The 27,641-nt window shown below is 33.8% G+C and overlaps 5 protein-coding genes and 1 pseudogene across 5 annotated transcripts; 3 read left to right on the plus strand and 3 right to left on the minus strand.

Moving 5' to 3' along the window:
• The first annotated feature begins 5,724 nt into the window (after nt 1-5,724).
• Nucleotides 5,725-7,959, plus strand: LOC104724307 (uncharacterized). Its single transcript, XM_087476216.1, has 2 exons — nt 5,725-7,027; nt 7,554-7,959. Exons 1-2 carry the CDS (start codon nt 5,930-5,932, stop codon nt 7,641-7,643), a joined length of 1,188 nt encoding a protein of 395 aa, XP_087332342.1. The 5' UTR covers nt 5,725-5,929; the 3' UTR covers nt 7,644-7,959.
• Nucleotides 7,960-8,374: 415 nt separating this feature from the next.
• Nucleotides 8,375-9,028, plus strand: LOC104724308 (SKP1-like protein 11 pseudogene; annotated as a pseudogene).
• On the minus strand, nt 8,997-10,864 carry LOC104724309 (peroxidase 62). Its single transcript, XM_010442771.2, has 3 exons — nt 10,325-10,864; nt 9,930-10,092; nt 8,997-9,592 (listed from the first exon to the last, which is right to left on the minus strand). Exons 1-3 carry the CDS (start codon nt 10,712-10,714, stop codon nt 9,189-9,191), a joined length of 957 nt encoding a protein of 318 aa, XP_010441073.1. The 5' UTR covers nt 10,715-10,864; the 3' UTR covers nt 8,997-9,188.
• A 2,399-nt stretch (nt 10,865-13,263) lies between these two features.
• Nucleotides 13,264-15,850, plus strand: LOC104724310 (uncharacterized). The gene is made up of 7 exons (XM_010442772.3): nt 13,264-13,543; nt 13,656-14,267; nt 14,363-14,547; nt 14,697-14,935; nt 15,017-15,216; nt 15,324-15,449; nt 15,531-15,850. The coding sequence occupies exons 1-7, from the start codon at nt 13,388-13,390 to the stop codon at nt 15,627-15,629; spliced, it is 1,617 nt and encodes a 538-aa protein (XP_010441074.1). The 5' UTR covers nt 13,264-13,387; the 3' UTR covers nt 15,630-15,850.
• A 2,850-nt stretch (nt 15,851-18,700) lies between these two features.
• Nucleotides 18,701-20,029, minus strand: LOC104724311 (uncharacterized). The gene is made up of 3 exons (XM_010442773.3): nt 19,806-20,029; nt 19,193-19,576; nt 18,701-18,931 (listed from the first exon to the last, which is right to left on the minus strand). The coding sequence occupies exons 2-3, from the start codon at nt 19,547-19,549 to the stop codon at nt 18,905-18,907; spliced, it is 384 nt and encodes a 127-aa protein (XP_010441075.1). The 5' UTR covers nt 19,550-19,576; nt 19,806-20,029; the 3' UTR covers nt 18,701-18,904.
• Nucleotides 20,030-21,562: 1,533 nt separating this feature from the next.
• On the minus strand, nt 21,563-23,300 carry LOC104724312 (NAC domain-containing protein 92). Its single transcript, XM_010442774.3, has 3 exons — nt 22,655-23,300; nt 22,266-22,543; nt 21,563-22,173 (listed from the first exon to the last, which is right to left on the minus strand). Exons 1-3 carry the CDS (start codon nt 22,851-22,853, stop codon nt 21,778-21,780), a joined length of 873 nt encoding a protein of 290 aa, XP_010441076.2. The 5' UTR covers nt 22,854-23,300; the 3' UTR covers nt 21,563-21,777.
• Nucleotides 23,301-27,641: the final 4,341 nt, after the last annotated feature.

Genomic DNA, 27,641 nt, shown 5'->3' on the forward strand with positions numbered 1-27,641 from the left:
GATGAAAAAAATATGAGACGATCTATTTTTGGAGCAATATTTTTTTTTGATTTGTTAAAAACAATAATTAGAGGCCCACAACAACGCCTCTAATTATTTGATTGGTGAAAAAAATATGAGACGATCTTTTTTTTTTTACTTCAACAATCTTTTTCTTTATGTAAAGGTAAGTATTTACATTTTTTTAGAAACAGTAACTAACTGTATAATTTTCACAATCATTTTTGTTCTTATATAAAAAGTAATATTTTTCTTGTAATATAGCAACTAAAAATTAAAATAAGTAAACAATATTATACTTTTGAATTTTATGGTATATATATATATATATATAATTTATCTTATAATTAGATTTTATTTTATCTATTTACTTTTATATAAAACCTTTTTAGGTTACGTTTTGAATTTTTGCATTTTTATTTTTTAAATTTTAATAATGAATTGACATATGTTTAGATTTTATTTTATCTATTTACTTTTATATAAAAGATTTTTAGGTTAGGTTTTGAATTTTTACATTTTTAGTTTTTAAAATTTTAATAATGAATTGACATGTGTCAACATCTGAATGATATAATTGACACGTGTCACGATCTTGTTAATGAGTAATTTTGTTATCAAGGTTTATATAATAAGATATATTAATTCCAAAGAAACTTCCATCCTATTAATCATAAACACAATTATGTAAATAACATTAGTTTTGTAAGTATTTATAAGGGTATACCATTGGAGTTAAGACACATTAATTCATTTGCGCGAAGGGTAAAAACGTAATCTTAAAATCGGATAAACAATAACCCGGTAATTTAACCTGGTTTCATGTTATGACTTATAGTCTCATCCGTTCCTTTTTATTTTGAGCAAAACATCTCAACCGTTCATTCTCTAAGTTTATGTACAGAGACATCAAACCTAGTAATTTTCTTTTTTTCGCCTCTGCTCTCGATTAAAACTGAAAGAGTGATCCAAGAATTTGATTTGATGGTGAGTGATTCAAGAATTCCATAGAACTCGAGGAATTTGATTTTATGGTGTGATGCAATCGTAAAGAATCTGATTCCACATCTACTACGGCTACAAATATATAAATTTGAAGAACGGATTTAAAACCAAATCTTTCTCTATCTCTAATGCTTAAAACCAAATTTAACTGGAATTTTTTTTTTGAATCTTGATGTGTTTTGATTTTGGGTTCTTCTCTTGTCATCATCATGATTTTAAGATGATAAACTCATGCTCATAAATCAGCATCTCTCCAGTCATGTAGTGTACTCATCAACGATGGCAGATCAAGCTCGAACCATGGAGAATGCAGCTGGTAGCAAATCAATACATCGAGATATCGTCTGTGCGAATAATACACGAGATTAAGAGATGCAGATCCGCAGATCCAAAAAGAAAGTATAATCAAAACGATGCAAGATTTGGCAATCTAGAGAATTATAATCAAAAGAAAGAGTTTGGCTTGATGAAAAGGATGATGATGAGAAAAAGAGTATTAATCCAGTAGAAATATTATCTTTTAAGTGTTGCAGATACGCAGATTAGGGTTTAAGAGTTGCTGAAATATGGGTCTTGAGACTTGTGAATTGTCGTAAATATAATTGATTTTGGTCGTCTCATTACATTTCACACGTGAAATTATATTAGATATTAAGCCGCAGTAAAGTAAAGAACTTGAAGCTATCATCTTGATCTTATCTTAGAAATTAAAGCTAAGGCAAAACCATAATATATGATAATCATACACTTTTATCAAAAAATATATTAAACATTAAAATTAAATGTATAACTTTAAATATTAAAATGGAAAATTCATGTATTTTGTCTAAATTTTTTTATTTACCTATATTGTGTTGATAAATTATTATTAACTTTACCCAAGATGATAAAGTCATTTTATATATTTGTATTGATTTGGATACTTGGATAATCAAATTTCAATATTCACGGGCGCTTTAATAGAATTTACACACGATTATGATTGTTAACTAATTTCTTTTATGACATTAAAACCCAAAAAAAAAGATGAAAGATCATAATGTTCATTCTGATAGTTACTATTCTGATAATTTGATAATTATTTGACTATTGTTATTAAATTATGTATTTGATTGATACAATCCTCTCTTATTTAGTTAGAATGGATTTTAAGCGTTTTTCCGTCTAAAAAACACTATATAATTTCAACCAAAATCGAATCAAAAGATGGATAGAAAATCTTTAATCATAAGATTCATTTAAAAATATATATATATATACTCTTAATATCATCACAAATATATTAATGTTTATGCAATTAATTTCAATTCTGAAAAAAGTGCATTAAATTATGATTAAAAGTCCAGTCTATTTATGGTATTACGATGAGAAATAGTGGATGTGAGACATAAATGGGTAATTCGTATAATATAAAACATTGTACTTAAATGATTTCAAAAAAAGGTTAACTGCTTTGAGACAGGTTTTTAAGATTTTGGATATTTTTGAAAATATTTTGAGAGCTTTTAAAAATTATAATTTCTACTAACTATATAAATTAAACATTCAAATGGAGAATACATGTATTTCATCTAAATTTCTTAGCCAAAATTTATTAATAACATTATTATATGGATAATTTTTTTAAAGAGAAGGGTTATGGGACATAAAGTTTTCAACAAGATGGATCGGGATAGGACGGAATGGGATGAGACCGGACGAGATTTAACACCATATAAAATCATTATTTTAACATTTTCAACAAACACGGGCTATGCTTGATTATTATGGATGGATTGCAAAAAAATTGTATATTTTTCAGCTGACGAAGATGATGATCATGTTTATTTTCGGTACGGGTTGCAGTATTCAACATATATACCAAAATATTGACAACACCTTAAAAAAAGTGGCTAACTAATTTTTATGGAAAAATACTAATATCATACAATTAAAGGTTTATAACTTAAAATAGTTTATTATTTGACTGAATATATGTTTTACCAGTGCTTTTGAAGTAATTTAATTTACTAATTAAGTACATATACTTAAAGAAATAATAATTGAATTTTGAGAAAAATTCCAGTCTATTTATGGTATTAAGACAAGAAATAGTATATGTAAACTGAAACGGGTAATTAAAATAGTGAAAATAAATATATTGAACAATTTGGTTTTTTTTTTAAAAAGGGATATAAATTTTAGATAAAGGTACAAAATCAAAAAATATTGCTACAAAAATTCAAGTGTCAGGCTTTCACTAATTTGGATAAGGATTGACTATACGACTAGGATAATTAACCACTTTGGAATGGGCACTTTGAAAATTTTGGTATTTTTGAAAACATTTATATAATTTTTGGATAATTTCAACTAACTTTCATCCGAGGTCGGGCGCGTGAAGCCACGCGCGGCGATTTCTCTCTAACCTAAAGCCTAAAGTTTTTTCTCGCCGTCATCTTGCTCGCCTCTCTGGTGTCCGGTTTTGACCGGCGTTGTGAGAGGGCCACCACGTTTTTCTTTTCAGCTCAGGTTCTGGCACTTGTGTGAATCGACAAGCCTCTGAAGTGCCCTGAAGCTCGCGGTGAAGTTGAGTAGTTTCGCTGTGTGTGACGGCCACCTCTTGGTGTTGACGGCGCTCCTCCGTTTGACTCTCTTTGCTAGTCGACGGCTTGAGTTTCGACGGAGATCCAGCGCTTTCATTTGCGTCTCACGACTTCGACCAGCGAGGATCTGTTTTCAAATCTACTCCTCCTCCTTCGCAAATCCTACGACGGATTCAAGCTCTGCTCCGCGTTGTTGCGGCGTGGCTTCTTCGTCTCTTTGGGTTTCTCAATTTTCAAGTCTCTTCTTGGAAATCGGCCGTGTCGACTTGCAATTTCCGGTGGTTGGGCTTATCTCCGATGGGATTTGCTGATTGACGGCATTGTTCCTGACGTTAGTTGCCCCTGTCCCCTCCGTGTGGGTCGTCTCGTCTGTCGGAGCTAATGGCATCAAATGGTCTTCATTGATTTCTCTTGCTTCCCTCCTTCAGATAGGTTTCAGGGCACCGCTGCCTCAGGACTTCAATCTGATCTCTAACTTTGATGATTTAGCTTGCCTTCAGGATGAGATCTTTATGTTTGCATTTTCTGCTAGAGGACAGCTTTCTGTTTTTGTAAGAGGGTGACCATGTTTGAAGCGTCAAGTGTATGGCATCGTCTCGGTTCTCAGATTATGACTTTGGTAGCTACGGTGGTGTTGAATTTTGGTGATGGTATAGCTTCCGGTGGTGGCTAAATTGCTGTCTCATTTGTTGACGTCACAAGTATTTATTAGCTTGTTGATTATGCTTCAAGGCCTGGTTTTGAATGTGTCTAACTAGTGCGGTTGTTTTGAGTTGAAGTTAATATTGCAATGAGTTCTCGCCTTTGGTTGTTTTTTGATTTGTACTCTAGAGGAGCTAGTAAGACCGATGGTGTTCGATGTGGTTATGAATAGCTTAAATTATGCTTTGCGCTAGCCGACTTCGGGGAATGAACTTGGTAGAGGGAGCTCACATCGTTCGCAGGATTCGGTTCGTGAGGTTCCATTTTGGGAAAGTTTATGGATTTGATTGACGAGTCGATCGAGGACTTTGAGTTTCTGCCGTTGACGGCCCATCCTTGGACCTCCAGTGAAAGGCTTCTAGTGGTAAGAGTCGATCACAATTTGGTGTTTTCAAGTTGCAGTCAACCTTCTACTTCAACTACTTATCTAGGAAGAACTTCAAAATCGTCATCGCTTCATCTAACTCCTTCAGTTTCAACGCTTTGGTCGAGTGGATGGACCGAAATTTGTGTACTACAATTTATGCTTCCATGTTTTTACTTTTTTTTTGCCATGGGACCATTTGTATAGGTTTATAATCTTCGATTGTAAACCTGAACTGTTTTCATTTTACTGAAATATTTATATTCTTAGCAAAAAAAAAAAAAATCAACTAACTAATAAAAAAATATTCAACGGAGAATTCTGGTATCCCGTCTAAATTCTTACTTAATCTCTTTTAATAAATATTGTCTAATGAGTAATTATTTAAAAGAGAACGAATATAAGAAAAAAAATTCAGATGGATACGGAACGAGACGAGACGAGACAGGATGGGATGAGATGGGTTAAGACAGGACAAGAGGGGTAGGTTGGGACGTGAGGGGATGGGATGGGACGGGACATGTTTTCCATTCTAAAGTAAATACGTTTAGGTTTATTTAAAAAAAAAAAATACATGAAAATAACGCACATGTGCTATAGCACCAAGGTTAATATAATTTTTACTCATTTTACTTATTCAAAATTAATATGAAAATATTTTGTCTCGTGCCATAGCACGGATTACTACGTAGTTGATATGTATAAATGACTATTAAAGCTAAGAGATTTATTTTTTAAAATGATAAATTTCTTTTTCCTAAAGGAAAAATAAGGTTATCACAATAGTTAAAATATATATATAGTATAAGATTTTCAAGCCTTAAAAACTCAAATGGAAATTAAAATCTACAAAATAAACCATAAGTTTAAACTCAACATTGAAAAGAGAAAAATTTGTCGGTTACTTATAAAATTTGTCTTTTTTCTTTCCCAAAATCATAAACCATTTAATTTCTTATAAATCATTACTTGTTGTAACCGGTTTGGTTCCCGGTTCGATCAGTTGGCAACCGGTACAATCAAAATTTCTAATTAAGATAAAGGCACGTGGCACAGCTTACCCGAATCGTAGTGGTCTCCATGTAAACAGCAGGAAAATGTGACCCACGTAATTAGAAAGAGGATCCACAAATATTAATTCAAAACGCAGCGTATTTTCAAACTCTTCTTCTTCCTCAGCGTATAAAATTTCTCATTTCGTCAATTTTATCAGATCCAACTTGGATCATCCAAGGGAAAAAAGAAAAAAACACAGAGAGAAGCTTCTAAAACGATGCCGTACTACACAAGAGATGAGAACGACGTCGACGATTTCGATGAGTTTGATCCAACGCCGTACAGTGGTGGTTACGACATCACCGTGATCTACGGCCGTCCGATTCCACCTTCCGATGAGACTTGTTACCCTCTCTCCTCTGGCGTCGATGACGATGACGAATACGAGAGACCTGAATTCACTCAGATCCATGAGCCTTCTGCTTACGGAGATGAAGCTCTTAACACAGAGTACAGTAGCTATTCTCGACCCAAGCCACGACCCGCATTCCGACCCGATTCAAGTGGTGGCGGTCATGTTCAAGGTGAGAGACCTAATCCTAGTTATGGATCTGGATCCGGTTACGGTGGTCAGACGGAGAGTGAGTATGGTAGGAGGCCTGAATCTGGATATGGTGGTGAAACGGAGACGGAGTATGGTCGGAAACCTGAGCAGAGTTATGGTGGTAGAACGGAGACTGGATCGGAGTATGGATCTGGTGGTGGAAGAACTGAGGTTGAGTATGGAAGGAGACCTGAATCGGGGCTTGGATCTGGTTATGGTGGCAGATCGGAGTCTGAGTATGAGCGTAAGCCTAGCTATGGTAGGTCTGAGGAACAAGAGGAAGGTTACAGGAAGCCTAGCTATGGAAGATCTGAGGATCAGGAAGAAGGAAGTTACAGGAAGCCTAGCTATGGAAGATCTGAGGAACAAGAGGAAGGGAGTTACAGGAAGCCTAGCTATGGAAGATCTGAAGATCAGGAAGAAGGAAGTTACAGGAAGCCTAGCTATGGAAGATCTGAGGAAGGAGAGGAAGGTTACAGGAAGCCTAGCTATGGAAGATCTGAGGATCAAGAGGAAGGGAGTTACAGGAAACCCAGTTATGGGAGGTCTGAGGACCAGGTGGAGAGTTACATTAAGCCTAGCTATGGAAGATCAGAGGATCAGGAGGAAGGGAGTTACAGGAAGCCTAGCTATGGAAGGTCTGAGGATCAGGAAGAAGGGAGTTACAGGAAGCCTAGCTATGGCCGTCGCAATGACGATGATGATGATGAGCAGCGCAGGGACCGTTCTGGTTCTGGTGATGAGGAAGGGAGCTATGGTCGCAAGAAATATGTAAGTCGAAGAAATGAATCATTTCGTTAAGTGGAATTGTACATAGTGTGACTATATCATTTCGTTTAGTGGAATTGTGCATAGTGTGACTCTAGATTGTGTGGAATATAAGTTTTGATTTGTTCAATCCTTTGTTAATCATAGTGTAGTAGAGTTATCTCCATATTGGATGGTTCATGTTCCATTGATGATCTAGCCATCTATGAACACCCATTTTAAAGAACTCTGTTTACAGTCACTGTTGGGATACATGTTAACAATTATATCTCTGTTTCACATTCTGAAATAGATTTGCGTGAGTTTGCTTGATTAGAAAACTAGTTCTAGGATTCCATTTGAATTTTGCTGGTTCAGTATTGGAATGGATTTGGATAACTTGCTGGTCTTAGATACATAACATCTCTTATCCGTTTTTATGGTTGTTCACAGCAGTGGGCATCATTAACTCTATGTCACTGTGTATTGAAAAGTAGTAGAAAGGATGCAGTAGTTGCTTAACCTAATCATCTCTGTACACAATTTGCAGGGTGGCAATGACTCTGATGATGATGAGGAGAAGAAGAAGCACCGTCACAAGCATCACCACCAGAGACGTCGTGATGAAGACGATGATTAAACCCCTTCTTTGCTGGAGGGTGTGATGAGAAAGTGTGTTTGCTTAGCTTCAAATATCTACTAAATAAAGAGCTAAGTCACATATCTTTCTACATAATTTATATCGACGTTGGTGTTGTGTTTGTTTGAATCTCTATATATTACTGCAGAGCCTGTGTTTGTACTGGTTCATCATAATAAGACCTTGAAGTGTTATTGGGTCACAATGTAACTGTTGTTACTCTGTTTCGTTTCTTATCTATTGTTTTGTGTTATGATTTACCTTTATATCCTTATAGCTCTGAACTGGAATCATATGGAAACTTTGTTGAACCAAATGATCATGAGTCTTGTTACACCATAGTCTTGTTGTTTATTTCGAAATTTTTACATGTTCTTCCTTCTCATTGACTTCAAACTCTTGAAGGTGCCTTTTCCTCTTACCTTAAATTTTAAGACATAGTAGAATTATGTCATAATTATGACTAGTGTAGTGGTTATTTTATTTTATTTTTGGATAAAACTAGTGTAGTGTTACAATGATATGTGTAGGTAAATTAGAATTGACCCGGTTTGTCTCGGTTTACTCCAGTGAAATTACCTTTTCTGAAAAGGAGTTATTTGCCTTTTTATTTTTTTGTTAAAAGAAACTATTTCCATCTCAAAAAAGGAATGGTTGATTTAACCGACTCTTAGGGGTTATAAATACGGCGTTCACAACTTCATCACCTAAGAATTCAATCGCTCTCTCAATTCTTAAAACTTTTTCTCATCAAATTCGCTTTCACAAAGAGAAAAGATCTCAACCAACAAGGAACAAACTATGTCGACGAAGAAGATGATCATGTTGAAGAGCTCCGACGGTCAGTCGTTCGAGGTGGAAGAGGAGGTCGTGATCCAATCGCAGACCATAGCGCATATGGTTGAGGACGATTGCGCCAGTACCGAGATCCCCCTTGCTAACGTGACGAGCAAGACTCTAGCCCTAGTGATGGAGTACTGTAAGAAGCACCACGTCGATGACGCTAACCCAATCTCCGAGGAGGAACTCAAGACCTGGGATAAGGAGTTCATGGAAACAGATCAATCCACGATCTTTTCTCATTCTTGCTGCGAACTACCTAAACATCGCAAGCTTGCTTGACCTGACGTGCCAAACTGTTGCTGATATGATCAAGGGCAAAACTCCAGACCAGATTCGTGCACACTTCAACATTAAGAATGATTTGACACCTGAGGAAGAAGAAGAGGTTCGTAAGGAGAATCAATGGGTTTTTGAATGAGCGGATCATGGAATCAAAACATTAAGCAGCTTTCTTTCTTTTCTTTAGTGTGTGGTTTTCTTTTTCGATTTCTTGATCAATGTAGATGAAAATATGAAACTAAAACTTTATTTATTCCACCAAATCAAACAGATTGAAATGGGATACAAATATGAGCAACCCACTTTTTTGGGTTCTCTCATTCCTTTCTAATCAATCGGTTTAAATATTTTACAAAAAATAAAGTCAAACTCTTAACAAATCAAACATTCAAATAAATTAGCCATAAAAACCTTAATCAATGATTAATTAACAGCAGAGCAAACCCTACGAATTTCTCCACTTCTCCCTGTCTTCACACCAATATTACTCATCTTAACCATTGACCTCGCGAACTGAACATTGAAGTTGCTGCTTGAAGCCATGAACTCTTGCACTATGGATTTTGTAGTGGGATTAGTCCAAAGAACGTGATCGGATTGAAGAATTCCTCTACCACGGCTGAGATTGTTGAAGAAGGATGTGTCAAATGTGTTTCCACTTCCATTGTCAAGATCCACACGAGCTGATCCGTCTCCGTTTTGGGGACAAAGTCTTTGAAGTGTTGGTACAAATGTTTGGTCCATGGTTGGATCTGCTGTGTTTCCGGTCGAGTTGAATATTCTGTTCGTGAAGAACCCACATGCAGCTGTTCCTATCGTGTGTCCTCCTGTAAAATCATATATATATTCATAGTCAGATTAATACCAATTATATATAATTGAAAAAAAATAAAAAATAAACATATGCTGTTAAAGGGAGATATTACATATTTTGTATCATTTTCTTAAAACCAAAAAAAAAAAAAACCAATCCTATAAGAGAAACCTTGATTAAACACTCCTACATCTCCTATACATTATAAGGAGACTCCATCGTTCCAAACTACTGTATTGGGTCTATTCTATTTTTAGTAAAATATCGTACAATAGGAGACTCCATCGATCGAAACTACTATATTGGGTCTATTTTGATTTCTAAACTGTAATGTTTGTAAAGTTACTTACCAACAAGAGCGACTAGATCGCGAGTGGTGAGGCGAAAAGCGGAAAATTTCCTCTGCTGAATGGCGAGGGGGTCACTTGGAGAAGGGAGATTGTTAACGTTCGTTGCCAAGGAAACTCGTCCATCTCTACGTCCCGTTGGGACTTCCCAGCGTTGTCCTTGCGTCTATATGCATCCATACACAATCGTTAACATTTTCGGATTTTTTTTTTTTACCAATACAAATTATAGTGGTAAGTAGGTAACCATATAAACTTAATGTTGCATAGAAGTCTAAAAATCTAATTTTACGAAACATTTTTTTTAAAAAAAAAAATCTTTCTTTTTTGGAATATGTAGACAAATTATGTTATGATATTTATATTTCATATTTGTATTAGTATATTAATTTACTTACGAGGGCGACGGAGTCACGAGCCGCTAATGTTAAAATATCAGCACAAGAGACAACACCAGGACATGCCACCTCGAGCTGCGTCTTGGCATCGTCAATGACCTCGAAACCACGGAGGTTAGTGTTTGCACCAGCGGTTCTTTCAGAGTTAGGTCCCGCTAAAAGCACCGAACCATCACAACCTTGAACGAAGCAATCATGGAAATGCATTCTCAATAACCCGGGTGCAATCCGTGGATCAGAACCAAAGTGAGATGTCACCGTGGTCCGAACAATCGTCTCGGCATTGGGGCACGTTGTCGAGTAGAACCCGATCCTCGTACTTTGACCATAAACTGCGATGAGACAACTAAGGAAGACTATGAATGAACAAAGTGATCGGACCAAACCCATTTTTTGTTCCTTTTTAAGACAAGATTTGAAGTGTTTTGAGATAGTAGATAGCGTTTGCTTAGGAGATGCATGGGAAGTGATACGGGAACGTGAGTAACTTTATAGAGGTATTGAGAAGTCAAAGGGTGACATTGAAGTCATCCAAATCGGCTACAGTGTTGAGGTCATTTGGATATATCAAAAAACTGAAAAGCGCGTTTTGTAATGGTCATGAGCTGGCTCCGCGCGTTGACGACTGCATAACCATGTTTGGTTTGTTTTTTTCCCTTTTGTACGTTTCTGTTAAAATCGATTATTTAATTAATTGTCTAATCATTGTATTTTGAATGTGAGTATAAAATATTCTTTTTGTAGTAGATATACTTTGATTCAACTCTTATTCTTTATTAAGAAAAAAATCGTACTAGCAAGTGCATGAGGTTTTCATTTTAGAATAATGTAGCGACTTTGGACTGGTTAAACGAATAAAGTGTTAAGATATTCAAACACATTGAACATTCACTATTTAACAAAAGTCCACTGATCCTGATCCATCGTATGAGATTGATGTATTGACCGGAACATATTAAGTCTTATAACAAAACAAACCAAAAAAAACAAAACAGTATAGTTTTTTTTTTATTAATGATTATAAGGTTTTGAACATAAGCTATATGAATATGATTGATTCCGTTTAAATAGTTCGAATTTTCTAGTAATCTGGAAATGGAAGAATGATGTCGAATCTTTTCAGTTCGATTTGGTAAAAGAAGTTTGGTTCGATCAGGGTCGGGTTACTAGACAATAGGGTGGGATCTCCGAATGCAGCTCGATTTGAATTTTAATTTTGAATAAGGGTTTTGAACAAGCTTCCTCCCCATGGTTCCCAATTCCTTTGTTTGATTCGTGTTTGTAGATTAAGAAAAACCAGAAAAATGCATGGTTTAACGCACTCTTAATTTGATCAACCAAAAGACCCGTCTTCACAGTTCATGTGTTGCAATAGAAGAAAAAAAAAACTAAGCCAGTGGTTAGTAATATGTATGATCATGACTGTGTATGACAAAGTCTCAAATAATTTTTCACTCAGTTAGTTATCCCAGTTTTGCTAGTAATAAGATCTGTTTGAAATTTTGGAATATGTAGCGGCCATAACTCATGCTGACGAACAAACTATCGTTGTTTTGGTCCATATGATTTTTTTCTGCAATTAAAATAGATTGAAATTTTGTAACAGAATAGTGACATACCAAAATAGAGATCGTTTTCTATAAAATCCATAAGCCTTTATGACAGCATTCATATTTCTTAAATATCTATATATATATATATATATATATATATATATATTGTTTTTGTCAATGGAGATGTTATTTTCCTATCAAAATCAATGCATGACAGTTTACAAAGACTTGGAACAATTCAAATATCGATGATTACTAACTAACTATTAGACTGAGCTGGAGATAGATCATTTATCCTTGTAATGAACTGATCTCTTTGTTGTGAATTTTTATAATATAATATAGTGTCAATTTTTTTTTAACTAAAATTTATTCGAGCCATTGGCTTTTGCCCCTTTGGCCTTTGCCACCCCCTAGAAACAGGCCTGTTTAGAACCTTGATTTATATATGATGTTTTAGAAGTTAGAACTTTAGTGTTTTTGTTAAACATATCCAATTTTATATTTGGTCTTGATTAAACATTTTTTTTAGTTATAGATATATGTAAAGTGACCTTTTTTCAGATCGTTTGTAGCTTCATAAAACATACATATGGCCGGTTGTGACTTATATTTATTTAAGTTCTATCTCGCATAGTACTATGAATTCATGCTGATTTCGATTTTTCCGACTATTTTTTTTATTAAAAATTAATACATTTAAATATATAACTATAACAAAATATAACTAGTATTTTAAATTATTTAATTATATTTTGGGTACTTTGGATATCTTTTCGGATTTACTTTAGTTCAGGAAATTACGAAATGTTAAAGACATGTATGAGTCTTTATGATTTCGATTCCGCTTGGTTTTTCTTAATTAAGTCGGTTTAATTCCAACTTGTTTTTATCGGATTCAAATATTTTGTCTAGTATAGAATCTTGAAATCGGCCCATTTGCAAAACCACATTCCTCAAATAGAGAAGAAGCTGAATTAAAAGATAATTAGATAGGAGATCACTCGGTTATAATCTTGAAAATTTGTCCATATATAATTTTCTTTTTTTGCAAAATCGGTTACTCCGTTTATAACTTTTCATTTGAAGTTACTTTTTTGTTTCTATTTTAATTATTCTAGTGCAATTTAAATTATGAAAAAAAAAATTATGCGGTCAAATTTTAATGCCTAAATGATTTGTGTATTATAAGATAAGTTCAAGTAATTGAAGTTTTGAAAATCATCCTAACTATTATAAAAAAAAAAATCCTAAAATTAACCTCTATCATCCAAAATTCAATTGGAGAATTCGGTTTAAATTAATCAGGTCCGGTTCTGATTTTCCCGAACCGGAACCGGACCAACATACGTGGCGAGGCGAATCGTGAAATATCTCTATGGAACTGTTCAAAAATGTCTCTTTGTTTCTTATAGACCAATCAATCATGGACTCCAATTTCTAAAAATCTCTTTTGTGGTCTTTCCAATTTCGGATTTTTGAATCTTCTCCGATCATCTTCATCACCACTATGGGTGCTTCATCTTCAACAGACAACAAAGAATCATCTGAGAAACGAGAAATCGAAAGCCTCGCCGCTTCAACCGGAGCTCTTCCTCTGCTTCAACGTTCCTTCTCAAAGCTCGTCCATTCTCAAACCAATACAGTTCCTTTTCAATCCTTCAAGGTATATTATTTCGTGGGTTTGTAATTGAATCGTGAATGGTCTAACTTAGGGTTCTAAAAATTGGATCTTTACTTGAATCTGAGAGCAGTTTTTGGTTTTTCTCTTCTTGTAGAAAAGTTTTGGTTTGAGCTACGATTCAATTACTTCTGAAGGAGGGCAAAAAGTTCCAGACTCGTTTCCCAGATTGTTGGAGTGTTTAGGATCGTCTTTAGTAGATTTGTTCTTCGTACCTGACAAAGAAGGATTGAGTTGGGTTGAGTTTGCTAGTGGTTATGTCAAATGCTGTGGGAGGATGTCATCTTCGATGTCTTTCAACACTTTGTTGAGAGTTTACTATGTGACAGCTAAAAATGCAGGCTTTTCTCCAAAGCTTGAGTTTGAATCTGATGAATCTGATTGTAAGATTAGCGGGTCGATTTCGAGTTCAGAGTTGCTTGTGTTTCTTTGGTTGTGTTGGACAATGTCGTGGGATGGTCGGACTTCTAAAGCTGCTGAAATGAAAGGGTCTTTGTTTCTTCCGGATATAAGTCATCTGGTTCTATCAGCACTTGTGTCTTGCATTGAATCTGAATCTGGAAACAGTTTGGATGTTTGGGAGACTGATGTTTCTGGATTAGAACTCGAACTTCCTATTGGGAAATTCCTAACGTGGGCTTTGACAACAGTTCCTAGCCTCACTGAGTGCCTTTCTCACTTTTGTAATTCGAGACTTCAAAATGTTAAGGTATTCTCTCTTTACTTTTCTGGTTATGTATAAAATGGTATTGAAGTTCTAAAAGAAAGGTGAGAGATGTGAAGTTTGGATTGATGAATTTGCAGGATGGATCTGGACCTTCAAAGTCTACTGCTGTAGATGATTCTGCGCCCAAGACAAGTGAAAACACACTTCTAACATGTGGAAGGGCATGGGCGATTTCTTTGACGAGCAAAAGTACAATAAGCGAGGAGATTTTGAGCTCATGCTTTCCCTGCAATGACAATGAAACAAATAATCTTCTATACCGGTAGCCCTCACTACCTTACTTCTGAGCAACTTGTTTATCTTTCATGTGTCTTTCATGTGATTTAAAATTGCCATTCTTGTGTATATCAACTTGTTTTTTGAACATTCTGTCTCTACAATGTATTTATGTTATGTTTGTTTCTCTTTCAGCTCATACTATCACGGGAAAGGCATGAATCGACTGTGGTCCAATGTTGAAGGGTATCATGCTCCGATACTAGTGATAATTTCTGCAAGCTGTGAAGTCGAACACAAGGGTACTTCAAGCGAGAGGAAATGGGTCATTGGTGCAATCTTGCAGCAAGGTTTTGAAAACAAAGATGCATTTTATGGAAGCTCAGGGAACTTGTTCTCCATAAGCCCGGTCTTTCACTCATTCTCATCTTCTGGTACTTCACTAATCGAAATTTTCTTTAGCTCACTCGATTTTCCATTAGTCCAGTCTTTCATACTATTGTGTTAATCTTCAGGCAAGGAGAAAAACTTTGCGTATAGCCATCTGCATCCCGCTGGTGGAGTTTACGATGCACACCCTAAACCTGTTGGAATTGGATTCGGTGGAACTCTTGGAAACGAGAGAGTTTTCATTGATGAAGACTTTGCTAAAATCACAGTCCGTCATCATGCAGTTGATAAAACTTACCAGTCAGGCTCTCTTTTCCCAAACCAGGTAAACCTCAAGCATCTTGATTCCAGAAAACCAAATCTCAATGCTGGTCAAGTTTTGTGCTCTCTTGTATCTGAATAACATCTCTTGCTAAATATTTAATTCTGCAGGGTTATTTACCAGTAGAGGCTTTGGTTTTAGATATTGAAGCATGGGGATTAGGTGGAAGTAAGGCTAGGGAAATTCAACAAACATACCAGAAAAGAGAAGAGCTTTTCACCAACCAACGTCGAAAGGTAAACAAAGAATAACACAAAAAGAGCATAACATCGAATGCACAAAGGTTTCCAAATTTGACACCTTTGTTTTATCTGCAGATCGACTTGAAGACATTTACGAATTGGGAAGATTCACCTGAGAAAATGATGATGGACATGATGGGTAACCCTAATGCTCCTAGAAAGGAAGAGAGGTAAAATAGGAAGCACGAGGACTGGTTTAATATATGAACATACGTTTTTTAATTGAGATCTTGTCTGTACAATATATATAAGCAAGAAACTCTTTTGCTGTTATGTGCTCGTCTTGTGGATTCAATGTGTAAGTTATGTATACTATCGTTGCCAAAAACTCAAACTGGTCTTTCTAAATAAAAACACAAACGGAGATAATGATTTGATATTATTTGCCCATAAAATTTGTTTTTATTCTTAATAGAGCTTCCACCAGCATTGTCTTAGCCATGGTTCCTGATCAAAAGAGTTCATCCATATCTGGTTCACATAATAAACAAAGAACAAAACAAATCTATCTGTCCAAACCCGAAACCAAAAAGCTTAGCTTGAGATACATATCGAGTTGCAGCGTACTGAGTGAACATTCCCAAAAGCTAGTCTTGCCAATTCAATGAGATTATACCAAGAGATATCAATGATGCAGCAGCATTACTTCTTGTCTTCTGCTTTTCTAGGCTGCAGAACACCATAAAACCAGACCTGAAAACTCTACACATAAAGAAAATGCTATTGAGTTAGACATCTCGGCTGCACCACAACAAATACAAAGGTCATTAACCAACCCGCAAGTACTACACACATAGAAAATGCTTGAAATGTAACTGATTTAGACCATTCAGATCAGGTTAACCTTCATATGATGCTGTTTCCAAAGTTTTCTACTTTCTAGACTCAAAACTTCATATGGTACTACTTTAGATGTCAGAATTGTAATAAAAAGATGGAGACATTGAAAGCTGAAGGGTGTTATTGTTAATGTGAAGATTGAGAAGAAGAAGTGATATGTTGCCGTCTTATGCGTTTGAAGTTTAATTATTTGTTCCTTTCTAGCATTTTTAGATTTTTAGATTTGGTAAAGATCATTTTTTCTAGCTATTAACATTTCTAATCTTCATAGAGAAAGACAATAAATTTCTATGACGAACATATAATTTTTTGGATTAACCAACGTGCAGAATCTTTATAAGTTGTTTTCACCATACTTATAATAATTAGCTCCTTTATAATGAAAAAAATATTTTATCATGTGTACTGCATAATACAAAATATTGTGAACTGCACTCCATCCATTCCTCGATGATGTGAATAAAAGAGCAACTTAGTGTAGAAGATATTAACAACTTAATCACCTACACTAAAAACGGGTATAAAACTAAAAAATTCAAATATATGCATCAAGGTTTAAATATTACAGAGTTTACTCACAGCCATGTTAAGGAGACCACGGTATTCCGCAAGTTAAATCCTAGAAGTAACAATAAAAATACAATTATACAATCTTAAACACTAATAAAACTAAAAAAATTAAGAAACAAATACAATTTAAAATTTAATTTTTTTAGTTACAAAAAGTTTCCCCGCGGATTAAGTACTAAAATTCATAATCAAAATACAATTATACAATCTTAAACACTAAACAAAATAAACAACGTTAAAAGAAACAAATATAACTTAAACATATTAGGAATCAAATTGGTTTTGGGATTATTTTATAGGCATATTATTATATGAATCAATTTTGATTTACCATATTTTAGTTTTTATTGTGAATTTTTTTAGGATTAGTTCAAAATGTTAATATATATAGCACACACTCCATACTTTGCTGAAACATTCTTTGCTTCTATTCGAGGTTTTGTATATCATATACCTGATTGTTCTATTTAGTTGTTAACGTCTGCTTGTTAAATGTGAGGTCATTGTTATCAAAAACCCCTAAACCTGAAATATGTTTGTGAAATTTATATACCTCTCGTATTCTGCTTGTTTCAATATCACTTTTCACTCTCACGTCTTTGACTTTTAGATATAAGTATTGTCGATGCGCAAATTGATTTATGTTGAACTTTTCTTGCACTACAAGAAAACAGCCTGGAACTGATGGTCGGGGGAAAGTCCTTAGACCATCTCCAATAGTCTTCCCTATTTTTTCCTCTTACAACGATCTGATTGATTTTGTTCGGATTTATGGAAGGTTGGAAAATATGTCCATCCATGTGTTATAGCTCCCCGCTCCTGTGTTACTATTCTGACTCGCCGTTCTTGGAGAATAATCGATCCCAGCATCCTTCAGCCTACAACGATCCAACAAAGATATTCTACTTGTTGGGCGCATGCTTTAATTCGGCAGTTTGAAGCCCTGTTGAAGCTTCATGGTAAAATGGCCAGGGATGAATACCTGATAGTCGATGATCTTATCCGACTTACAGAAAGGGGGGGGGGGGGGGGTAATGGTGTTGGCTCTTTATATCAAGCTCATGAAGCTCTTACAGTTCATGGTATCAGATCTACACTGGTTAGTAACTGTTTGTATATCTCAATAATTTTTTTGCTGAAGCATTCTTTGCTTCTATTCGAGGTTTTGTATATCATATACCTGATTGTTCTATTTTGGATGTTAACGTCTGCTTGTTAAATGTGAGGTCATTGTTATCAAAAAACCGTAAACTTGAAAGATGTTTGTGAAATTTCTCGTATTCTGCTTGTTTCAATATCGTTTTTCACTCTCACGTCTTTGACTTTTAAATATAAGTACTGTCTTGCACATTTGGAGATTGGTTTATGTTGAACTTTTGTTGCACTACAAGAAAGCAGCCTGACACTGATGGGCATATCTATCGGTAATCCGTCAGGAAGTTCCTTAGACCATCTCCAATGGTTTTCTCTATTTTTTTTTCTATAACTAAAACTCACCCCTATTAGATTTGTTAATAACCTGACAGTTTAGTTTGTATTTGCGAGTTTTTAGTGTAAAATTTCATCACTAATCTAATTTGAGGTAAAATGTGAAGCACGAGGACTGGGTTGATATATACACATACGTTTTCTAATAGCGATGTTGTCTGTACAATATATAAGAAATAAACTCTTTTGGTGTTATGTGCTCGTGGATTAAATGGGTGTAAGTTATGTATACTATATCATTGCCAACGCCAAACTCAAGCTGGCTTTTATAAATAAAGACTCAAAAAGACGTGCTGATTTTGATAAAATCTCAGAGCTTCCACCAGTATTGTCTTAGGCGTGGTTCCTGATCAAAAGTTCATCCATTTCTGGTTCACATAACAAGGAAACAATACAAATCTATCTGTCCAAACCCGAAACAAAACATCAAAAAAAAAAAAAGCTAAGCTTGAGATACATATCGAGTTGCAGCGTACTGAGTGAACATTCCAAAAAGCTAGTTTTGCCAATTCAATGAGATTACACCAAGAGATATCAATGATGCAGCAGCATTACTTCTTGTCTTCTGCTTTTCTCGGCTGCAAAACACCATAAAACCAGACACAAAAGGTTCAGTAACAGACCTGAAAACTCTACCCATAAAGAAAACACTATAGAGTTATACATCTCGGCTGCAACACAAAGATTACAAAAGTCAGTAAGAAACCTGCAAATATTACACAGTACACACAGAGAAAATGCTTGAAATGTAACTGATTCATATCAGCTTAAACATCATATGATGCGGTTTCCAAAGTTTTGTACTTTCTAGACTCAAAATGAGACAAAATGAGACAGACCTTAACACCAGGAGCCTCTTGGAGAATCTCTTCATCAGGGATAAGCACAGGCCACTGCTCACCAGCTTCACGAAACATCTGCTCTGTCTCAAGATAATTACCTTTATCAAGAATCATCTTTCGAATCGACTGAGCAGATGTTGCAGCTGCATCAAAAGCTTCCTCAACACCATTCACAAAGGTGACAGTGATCTGCGGCGGCTGCTCATCTGTTCTACGTTTCACCAAAACCTGACAATTCGGATTCGACTCTTTGGCCTTCCTTGCATTGCACTGAGCCAAGAACTCAACACAAGACGCGAGTCTCGGATCCAATGTGTTGAACTCAATTCTTACTTTTGATAGAAACTTCAACATCTTCTTCCCCAAAGCAAAAAAAAAACCCTAATTTCACAAATTCCCAATTAAGATTCCATTAAAATCAGAGAAATGATTGTGAAATCTATAAGGAAAAATTGATATTTAGATAATAACATCGTAACTTCGAGATTCATAAAAAAAATATAGAGATTTGAAGATGAACCTTTGAGCATACAAACCTAATAAGTTTAGATCACACAGAGAATGAGATATAAAACGAGGTTCTAACGAGAGTAAAGGTTTCGAGTTTTACCTGTCGACGGTAGCGTCTCCGGTGAGAGATTTGGGGGAAGTGATTGTGAAGAAGAAGAAGACTGAAGAACGGGTTTCGATTAGATTTTAGCCGGTTCACTCTTTTCTTCTTTATTCCCTCTGATTCGGTTTAGATTTTGGCCGGTTCGGTTTGTGATGGAAACCAAATGAAATGATGTGTCAATCGTAACCTAACATTATTGAACAGTTTGTAGTAAATTATACACTAGCTAATTTAAGTCTGGCTATTATTTTTTTACTAACTAATTTCCTTTTTTTTTTATGTTGACAAAAAAAAAAGTCTTATTTTTTAGTTTGTAGGTTTCATATTGAACTTGGTTCACACCTTTCACACTACATGTATGCAGGTCCGGCTCAAGTTTTTGTTGGACCTTGTGCAATTTTTTTTTTTTTTTTGAGTTATTAATTGTAGATTTCATAAATTTATGATTATTTTTATCAAAATATTGAATATCGAGGGCTCAAAACCTTATAATTTTTTTTTGAAAAAATGAAACCCAGTGTAAAAGCACCGTTGGCACCGCATCAGTGCCGTCGCTGCATGTATGAATAGGTCCAACTTTTTTTTTTTTTTGTAAAATAGGTTCCAAATTTATAAATGTTTTGAAATTTGTCTTCAATTTAATAAAATTATCTGAAAACCTTCATTAATTTCTTTTTAATTTTTTTTTTTGGACTTCAATTTTTCAAGACTCTTCCTCTTAAAAATGATAGTAAAACAAAAAAAATGATTGAGAACGGAATGAACTAAAATAAATAATGTTTTTGAAAATTACAATATCGTATAAACTAGGATTAATAGTGTTATTTTTATTTTTTTTCTACATAGATTTTTAACACCCTTGTTGGATATAGCATATAATCTTTTTATAAAAAAAAATAACGAAACATAAAAACTTGTTAAATACTAATTTAACAAAATCACGTTTTTAAGACACAAGAAATGACCGACCGCTATAAAGTCATTTCGACGGTTTTAGTCATTATAATTATAATGGTAAAAAAATAAGAAAATCACGTTTTCAAAACATAAGAACGTAAAAAAGTGTTACTGTAAATCAGTCGTCAGTCGTCACCATTAGATTATTCTTTGTTTGACAAATCACAAACATTAGAGAACCGTGGACTAGGGCCATCTTAAATTATTTATAGGCGCATATGCAATTTGTTATCAAATGGCCAGTAGCAAGAAGATTGGGGACATAATAATAATATTATCCGATGAGGACGTTGGTACAAAGTTGAGTATTGTTCATGTAAATAAGTTAATACTGGTGGCGTTGAATAATTATAAACTAATTCACACATGTTCTTTTGCTTCTCTATAGCATCCATGATCCACCACACATGCAAGTTCATGTAGACAATTTTGCTAAACGAAAAATTTCTAAATTAGAAATGGGGGAGAAACATTTAGGTAGTATGAAAAGAAGATGATCACCTAAACAGTGTGAAGTTTGACATAACAATATAATATTGATAAGATCATTCAATTTTTTTGTTAATATACTCATAAGTCATAGTATCAACTCTTTGGTTGGTGGCCTAACACATGTTCATTGAGAAGAACAGTAAACAAATTTGGCTTCTAACTACTCTAGTTTCAAATTTAATAAAGTTTAAAATAAATTCAATTTATTACTTCATCCCAGTATTTAAATATTGTCATATTATACGTTTAGCTTCTTGGTTTTGGATATCAAAATTTATCTAAATGTATATTTCTTGAGTTTGGAATGGCAAAAGAAATTAAGATATTATTAAATTAAAAATTCTATTAAATATATAAAAATGCTAAAGTTTTTTTTTTTTTTTGGGACACACACAATTAAAATACTAAAGCTAAAATTGACTTTCTAGCATTTTTCTCCTTTTTTTACAAAAAATGTGACAAGAATATTGATTCACACACACGAACGCATGACTAAAGTCTACAACAGAAGTTATACAACTCAAAAGTTCCAAACGCAATCCAATTCCTCCGCACCGGCTAAAACGGACGGGTTATGACCGTCGAAAGATCTACCGGGAAATTGAGTTTCTTGACCGTCAAGCAACATCTTCATTAGGGAATAGTTGTCTTGTAGAAACAGAGGATCAGAATAAAACAGAGAACCAGAACCGTCTTTGGACTCGTGGACAAGACTCTTGTCTTCGTTTTCTTGGTCGGAGAAGCAGGTCACGTGAGTTGAGGACGAACCGGGGAAAGAGTCTTGTTGAGAACAATCCATCAACAAAGGTAAACCGGCTGGTTCGATTCGGTTATTAATGCGAGAATCAAGCATTGACATTGGAATCTTTGTACCATCGGCACGTTTCTGGAATACACGACATATAACCCATTCGTTCTACATTCATAAACAACCAAACAAAGATATTAATTTCCTTCAAGTCCACAAAAACAAAACACACAAAAGTCTCTTTATGTTATTATTATTACCTTAGCTGTTTGGGGAAGGTTTTCAATAGAGTATTTGCCTTCTAAACGATACTCGTGCATGACCCAATTGGTTTTTACTCCTTTAGGAGCTCTTCCTTTATAGAAAACCAAAGTTTTCTTCATACCAACAAGTGATTTCCCTTTGAAAATCTCTTTGTCTTTACCTGTGGCTTTCCAATAACCGGCTTCTGTTGCCCGGTTTGTCCTTAAACCGGTTGGATATTTCCGGTCTCTTACACAAAAGAAATACCATTCTTTCTCCCCCATCTTAGCCTTCCCTGGTTTACCAAAAGCAACCATATATATGGTCAGAACCAATTGGGTCATGCATGAGTATAAGGTAGTGAAACATAGAACGGTTCGTGAAGAGATAAGGTAGTGAAACTTACAAGGTAAGTCCCAAGGCTCGATCTTGTTGAGATCAACTTCACCAATGGCAGTAGCAGAGAAGAAAGTGTTGAAAACCTTTTGCTTGAGGTAGTGGGTTATGAGTTCTTCATCAGTAGGGTGAAATCTGAATCCTGGTGGTAGATCAATCTGTTCTTCATCTTCTACCATTTCGTAGATTCTTGATGCCTGGTAGTCCATTTTAATCCTATTAGGGTTTCTAAGAAACAATAGAAGTTTTGATATTTTCTTGTAAGAACTTTTTTTTTTTTTTTTTTGGAGATGAAGAGAGAGAGAGAGAAGAACAAAGTTGGGGTTTTTAAGAGAAGAGGAAAGGGTTTGAGCAAAGAAGCTCCTCTCTATATACTAGTTTTCATTTGAGAACTAAGAACACAAATATTTATTATTATTTTAGTATTGACCAATAATTGGTCAATTTTTTCGTATTATCAAGTTCTTCTTTCGAACAATTATTTTGTACCTAAATTCAAGAGTTTCACCTACTATAAAGAAAAATAAAATCTGATATCTCACTTCTATATAAATGGGTTTAATATATATTATAACAAATATCAGAAAATGCTATTTTTAGTTTTCTTAATAGGATAGAGAAAGAGAAGATGCGTAGATTGTAAGGCAACTTAAGATGTGTAGTTCTCAAATATCGTTTTCAATTAAAAATAAACCTTTCTATTTCAAGAACTTTAATATTTCCAAGTTTCAATTTGACCAGGAACACTTCACCTGTAACTCCCTGTCCCTTTTTTGTTTATGTGATAAGAACAATCTTATCACCATTAAATCGTGATGTTTTTGTCCATTCTTTATAACTCATTATCAACTCATTAGATTTTCTTTTTTTAGTAAACTATAATCAAATGAGTTTGGAATTATGAACGTTGTTACTACTATGTAAAGTTACGTGTCATTTCTTTTTACCAGAAGACTTTTTTTTACTAGGTCTTTCTTTTTTGAAACAAAAGAATGACTTTATTAACATTTACTAGTTACGGTACGTACGGGTCACTATTATTGGTGTTTTTATTTAGGATAACTATAAGGAAAAAAGTTCACATGGTTAGATATAAATTGTTTTATTTGCTTAACAAATGTTATCCATCTCGTGAGAAAAAAAAAAAGTATGCATGCATGAACCTTGAAAAGTATAGTTTTATAAACTAAAGCAAGTGTTCCTTTTGTCTTATCAAATTTCTACCGTTATAAGAAACTATATAATTATTAAAGTTCATTGATATATTGGATAAAAAACGATCTTCATGTGAAGATGGGTAATGATGATGAATGATGAGGATGGTGATGATGAAATTCTGTTAAGACTTTGGATACATTTTGAACAACCTTACTTACCTTCGCCATATTATCTGTGGAGTTTGTGTTCTTTTGATGATCGAATCACGTGTTTTGTTCATACGAGGTTGTCATTTGCCACTTTATTTTGTTCCTAGCTTAAATCCTCATCATTTCGTTTGGTTTATGGATCGTTATTACAAGGTTAATTGATGTTTTCCATACTCTTTATTTTTTCATTTAACTGATTTATCAGACTCGAAATGAGAAAGATATAGTATATGTTTGACAAGTTGACAGGAGCAAAAAAATATTATAGCACAAAAAGAATATAAGACCAGGCTAACTAGAGGCATATATAGACTCGAAAGTATAGTACTTACTTATCTTTATTTATTTTCTTGATCGTGACATATTCTTGAAAGAATTTGAAATTCAATAAGGAGTCCATGATGCCTTCGTAGCCAAGCCAACGTTATGGCTTCAGAAGCAAATCATGTTACTTGGAAAGCTTCACGATAGAAATATTTGCTTTGTTAGTTATTTTGAAAATCTCTGTCCCACACTAAAATATATGACTCGTTATATATGTTTACATGCATCTACATCCGACTAAAGAACTACTTCCTCTCTATCAAAATACTTGATGTTTTAGTATTTTCACCAGGATTAAAAAAACAATTAATGATGAATTGTTGTTAACTCATCCTAATAAATGATATACTCCTCGTGTGTGTGTGTTTTTTTATGCCACTTAATTTTATCCTAATTAATAGATTATGTATTGTAAAAGCAAAATCATTAAATAGTTATTTGATTTTCAAAATAAAATGCATTAAATTCTCTCAGAAAATCATCCTTTCTGATACAAAATAAAATCTTAAAACATCAAGTATTTTGATACAGAGGGAGTATGTTTGTAATTAGTAATTACATCAAAATAGGTAAAAAAAACTCTCGTGTTGAATTTCACTGTGAGGACACAAACCGTGGAATATATATTCTCATTATACTCGTGTTGAATTCGACAGTTATCACACAACAAATTTATTCAATATCAAGCACTTATTCTGGATGGAATTTCAGTTAGTTAGACTGAGGGATCGCTTATGATTCGGACGAAAAGATTCTCTATCTCAAATGAAAGATGAATCTTCTTAACGCAAGCCGTTATGATGCGTACTAGCTAGCTAGTCAATCTTTTTTGTTTTGGTGTTCAGTTTTGTTTTACGTTTGGAATTTTCATAGATTTAGTTATGTTTATTCGCAAGTAGAATCCTACTTCGGTTTTGTTACTGATTTTTTGGTCGTTTCTCGTAAGAAAAAGACTTCGTCAATTTTAACTAGAAAAGGACTTGGTCTAATGGTCTTGATTCTTATAAATGGGCGCGTACTTGGTTTTGTGTTTTTGTCACTCTTATTATTTAAGTATTTCTATCTATCGACACTGACAGCTATATATAGTCTTCTATTCTAAATATAGTTTTGATACTCTTCCAATGCCAAATTGTTTTGGAGATTTAGTATCGACACTTGTTGTAGAGATCATAACACTTAAACACATAGAGATAATAACTATGTACAAAAAGGGAATCCTTTATTTTAGGGATAGAATATAACTTTTGTTAAAAAAATCAGAAAACAATCATGACTTCATTGAAATGTGTATTAGTGTATTATTAATCATGTGACTTGTAAGGTTGGAGTTATTAATCAAGGGAGGTACCACCACAAGTACCCTTCTTAAATGATGTGACCAAGATTTAAAAGCAAACAATAGTTGGAATCGTTTTGAGATATTTTGTAATCTTGGCTACTAATGTAAATCAAATCAATCATTCTGAAGCTAATCCTTTCCTTTATGATTAAGCAGTCCTTTCCTTTTCAAGAATATATTTTTTTTCAAAATTAATTCATAAATATCTTAGTTTTTGGTGAGCCCAAAAACACACGTGTCGATTTGTTCTTTGAAACGGCAAGAGTTTGAATCGTATTGGCAACGCCAACCTTGTCATGGACACGTCCCACGTACTGCAATGCCTCAATGGACGCGTGGTTGAAGATCAATGGTGAAGTGAAAAGGTAAAGCATCTTGTAACTCTATTCTTAATTATCTTCATAAAAAAAAAGTTAAAAAACAAATTAATTTTAGTAATTACATAAGTGGGATTTGGAGTTTGACCACTGCTTCCTTGGACGAAACAAGGGTTTGTGAGAGGGAACAAGACACGAGTCGAGAGTTCATTGGTTCGTACAAAGAAGATAATGTAAAATTTTGTATTCTTAAGTTAGGCGACCCAACGTCAAAATAATAAAGTTAGGCTATCCAATTTTTGTAGATATACTGAGTTATTATTTAATACTAGATTCGGATTCGCACGTACGTGCGGGATTGATTTCAAAAATTAAGATTGTTATTAAGTTTGCAATATATTACGTATATGCGGGATAATATTTATAAACATATTTTTAACGAATATTAGTAACATTTATAATCTAAACTCGTATCATTATAGCATTTGATATATTTTTTTTTAGACGAAAAGAATGATTATATATGTTTTGTTTATTAGACGAAAAGTATAAACAACTACAATTAGAAAAAATAAGATAAAAATAGAATGTTTATATCTGAACAGAAAAACAGTCACGTCCCATATACGTCATGTTTATTCTATTTCATAACCGTGACTTTAATAATACTTTACTCATTTGAGATTATATATTTTAGTCTAACAGATAAAGAAATAGGTAGAAGATTCGGGTGGGATACTCATACTTCATGTACTTTTTCTTTGGATATTTAATTTTTACAAATTAGTGGATATTATACAAATTTTCTTTATATTTCTCAAAATTATCTATCAAATTGAATAAAATCTGCCATAATGATTAAGATTCCTAAATTTGATGACCTTAAATTATATAGCGTGATAGACCCACATTGATAGGCTTACTTTGTAATGGTTTTGCTATTTTTTACTTGTGGAAAACTCTTCACCCAAAAACCACAGGAGCAATGTCTGCATTCGCCGTGTTGAATTTGCAAAACCCGTAGGTAACATGTATTTCAAGTAAAAAAAACTTCTTATCTAAAAAACATGTCTTAAGAGATTAGATAAGAGATTATTTTATGTTTTGATAGTCTAAAGCTCTATAAAATTTTCAAAAATACTCAAATTTATTCCATTCCAAAATTATATATTTATCCATTCTAAATTGCTCTTACTCAAGTTAGATTTTGAGAATAAAATATAGCTATTAAAAAATGAAATCTTACCCAAAATTTTATACATTCATGTGTGAAAAGAAATGAAACTATTCACTTTTAAAATTAATATTTATTCATTGGTATTTATTAATAAAACTTATCGTTATGCACTAACACTATTACAGTAATTATGTTGGTATGATAGGTTCTTTCATTTTAGTTGGTATGGTAGCTTCTTTTTTCCCAACAAAAACAGTTGGTATGTTTAGTTCTATATTTATGCAATCGAATTGAAATTGATTTCTTTAAATAATTTAAAATTGATAATTATCTTTCCAAAATTTTATTGTTGATTACCCAATTTTAATAACACACAAAAAAATTTAATTAAACAAAAATGTGAATTTACAATTTAAAAATGATTTTATAAAATATATTCATAAATATTTTGATTTTTTATACTACACATA

The sequence above is a fragment of the Camelina sativa genome, chromosome 11, assembly GCF_030686135.1.
Source record: "Camelina sativa cultivar CO46 ecotype springtype chromosome 11, ASM3068613v1".
NCBI lineage: Eukaryota > Viridiplantae > Streptophyta > Magnoliopsida > Brassicales > Brassicaceae > Camelina > Camelina sativa.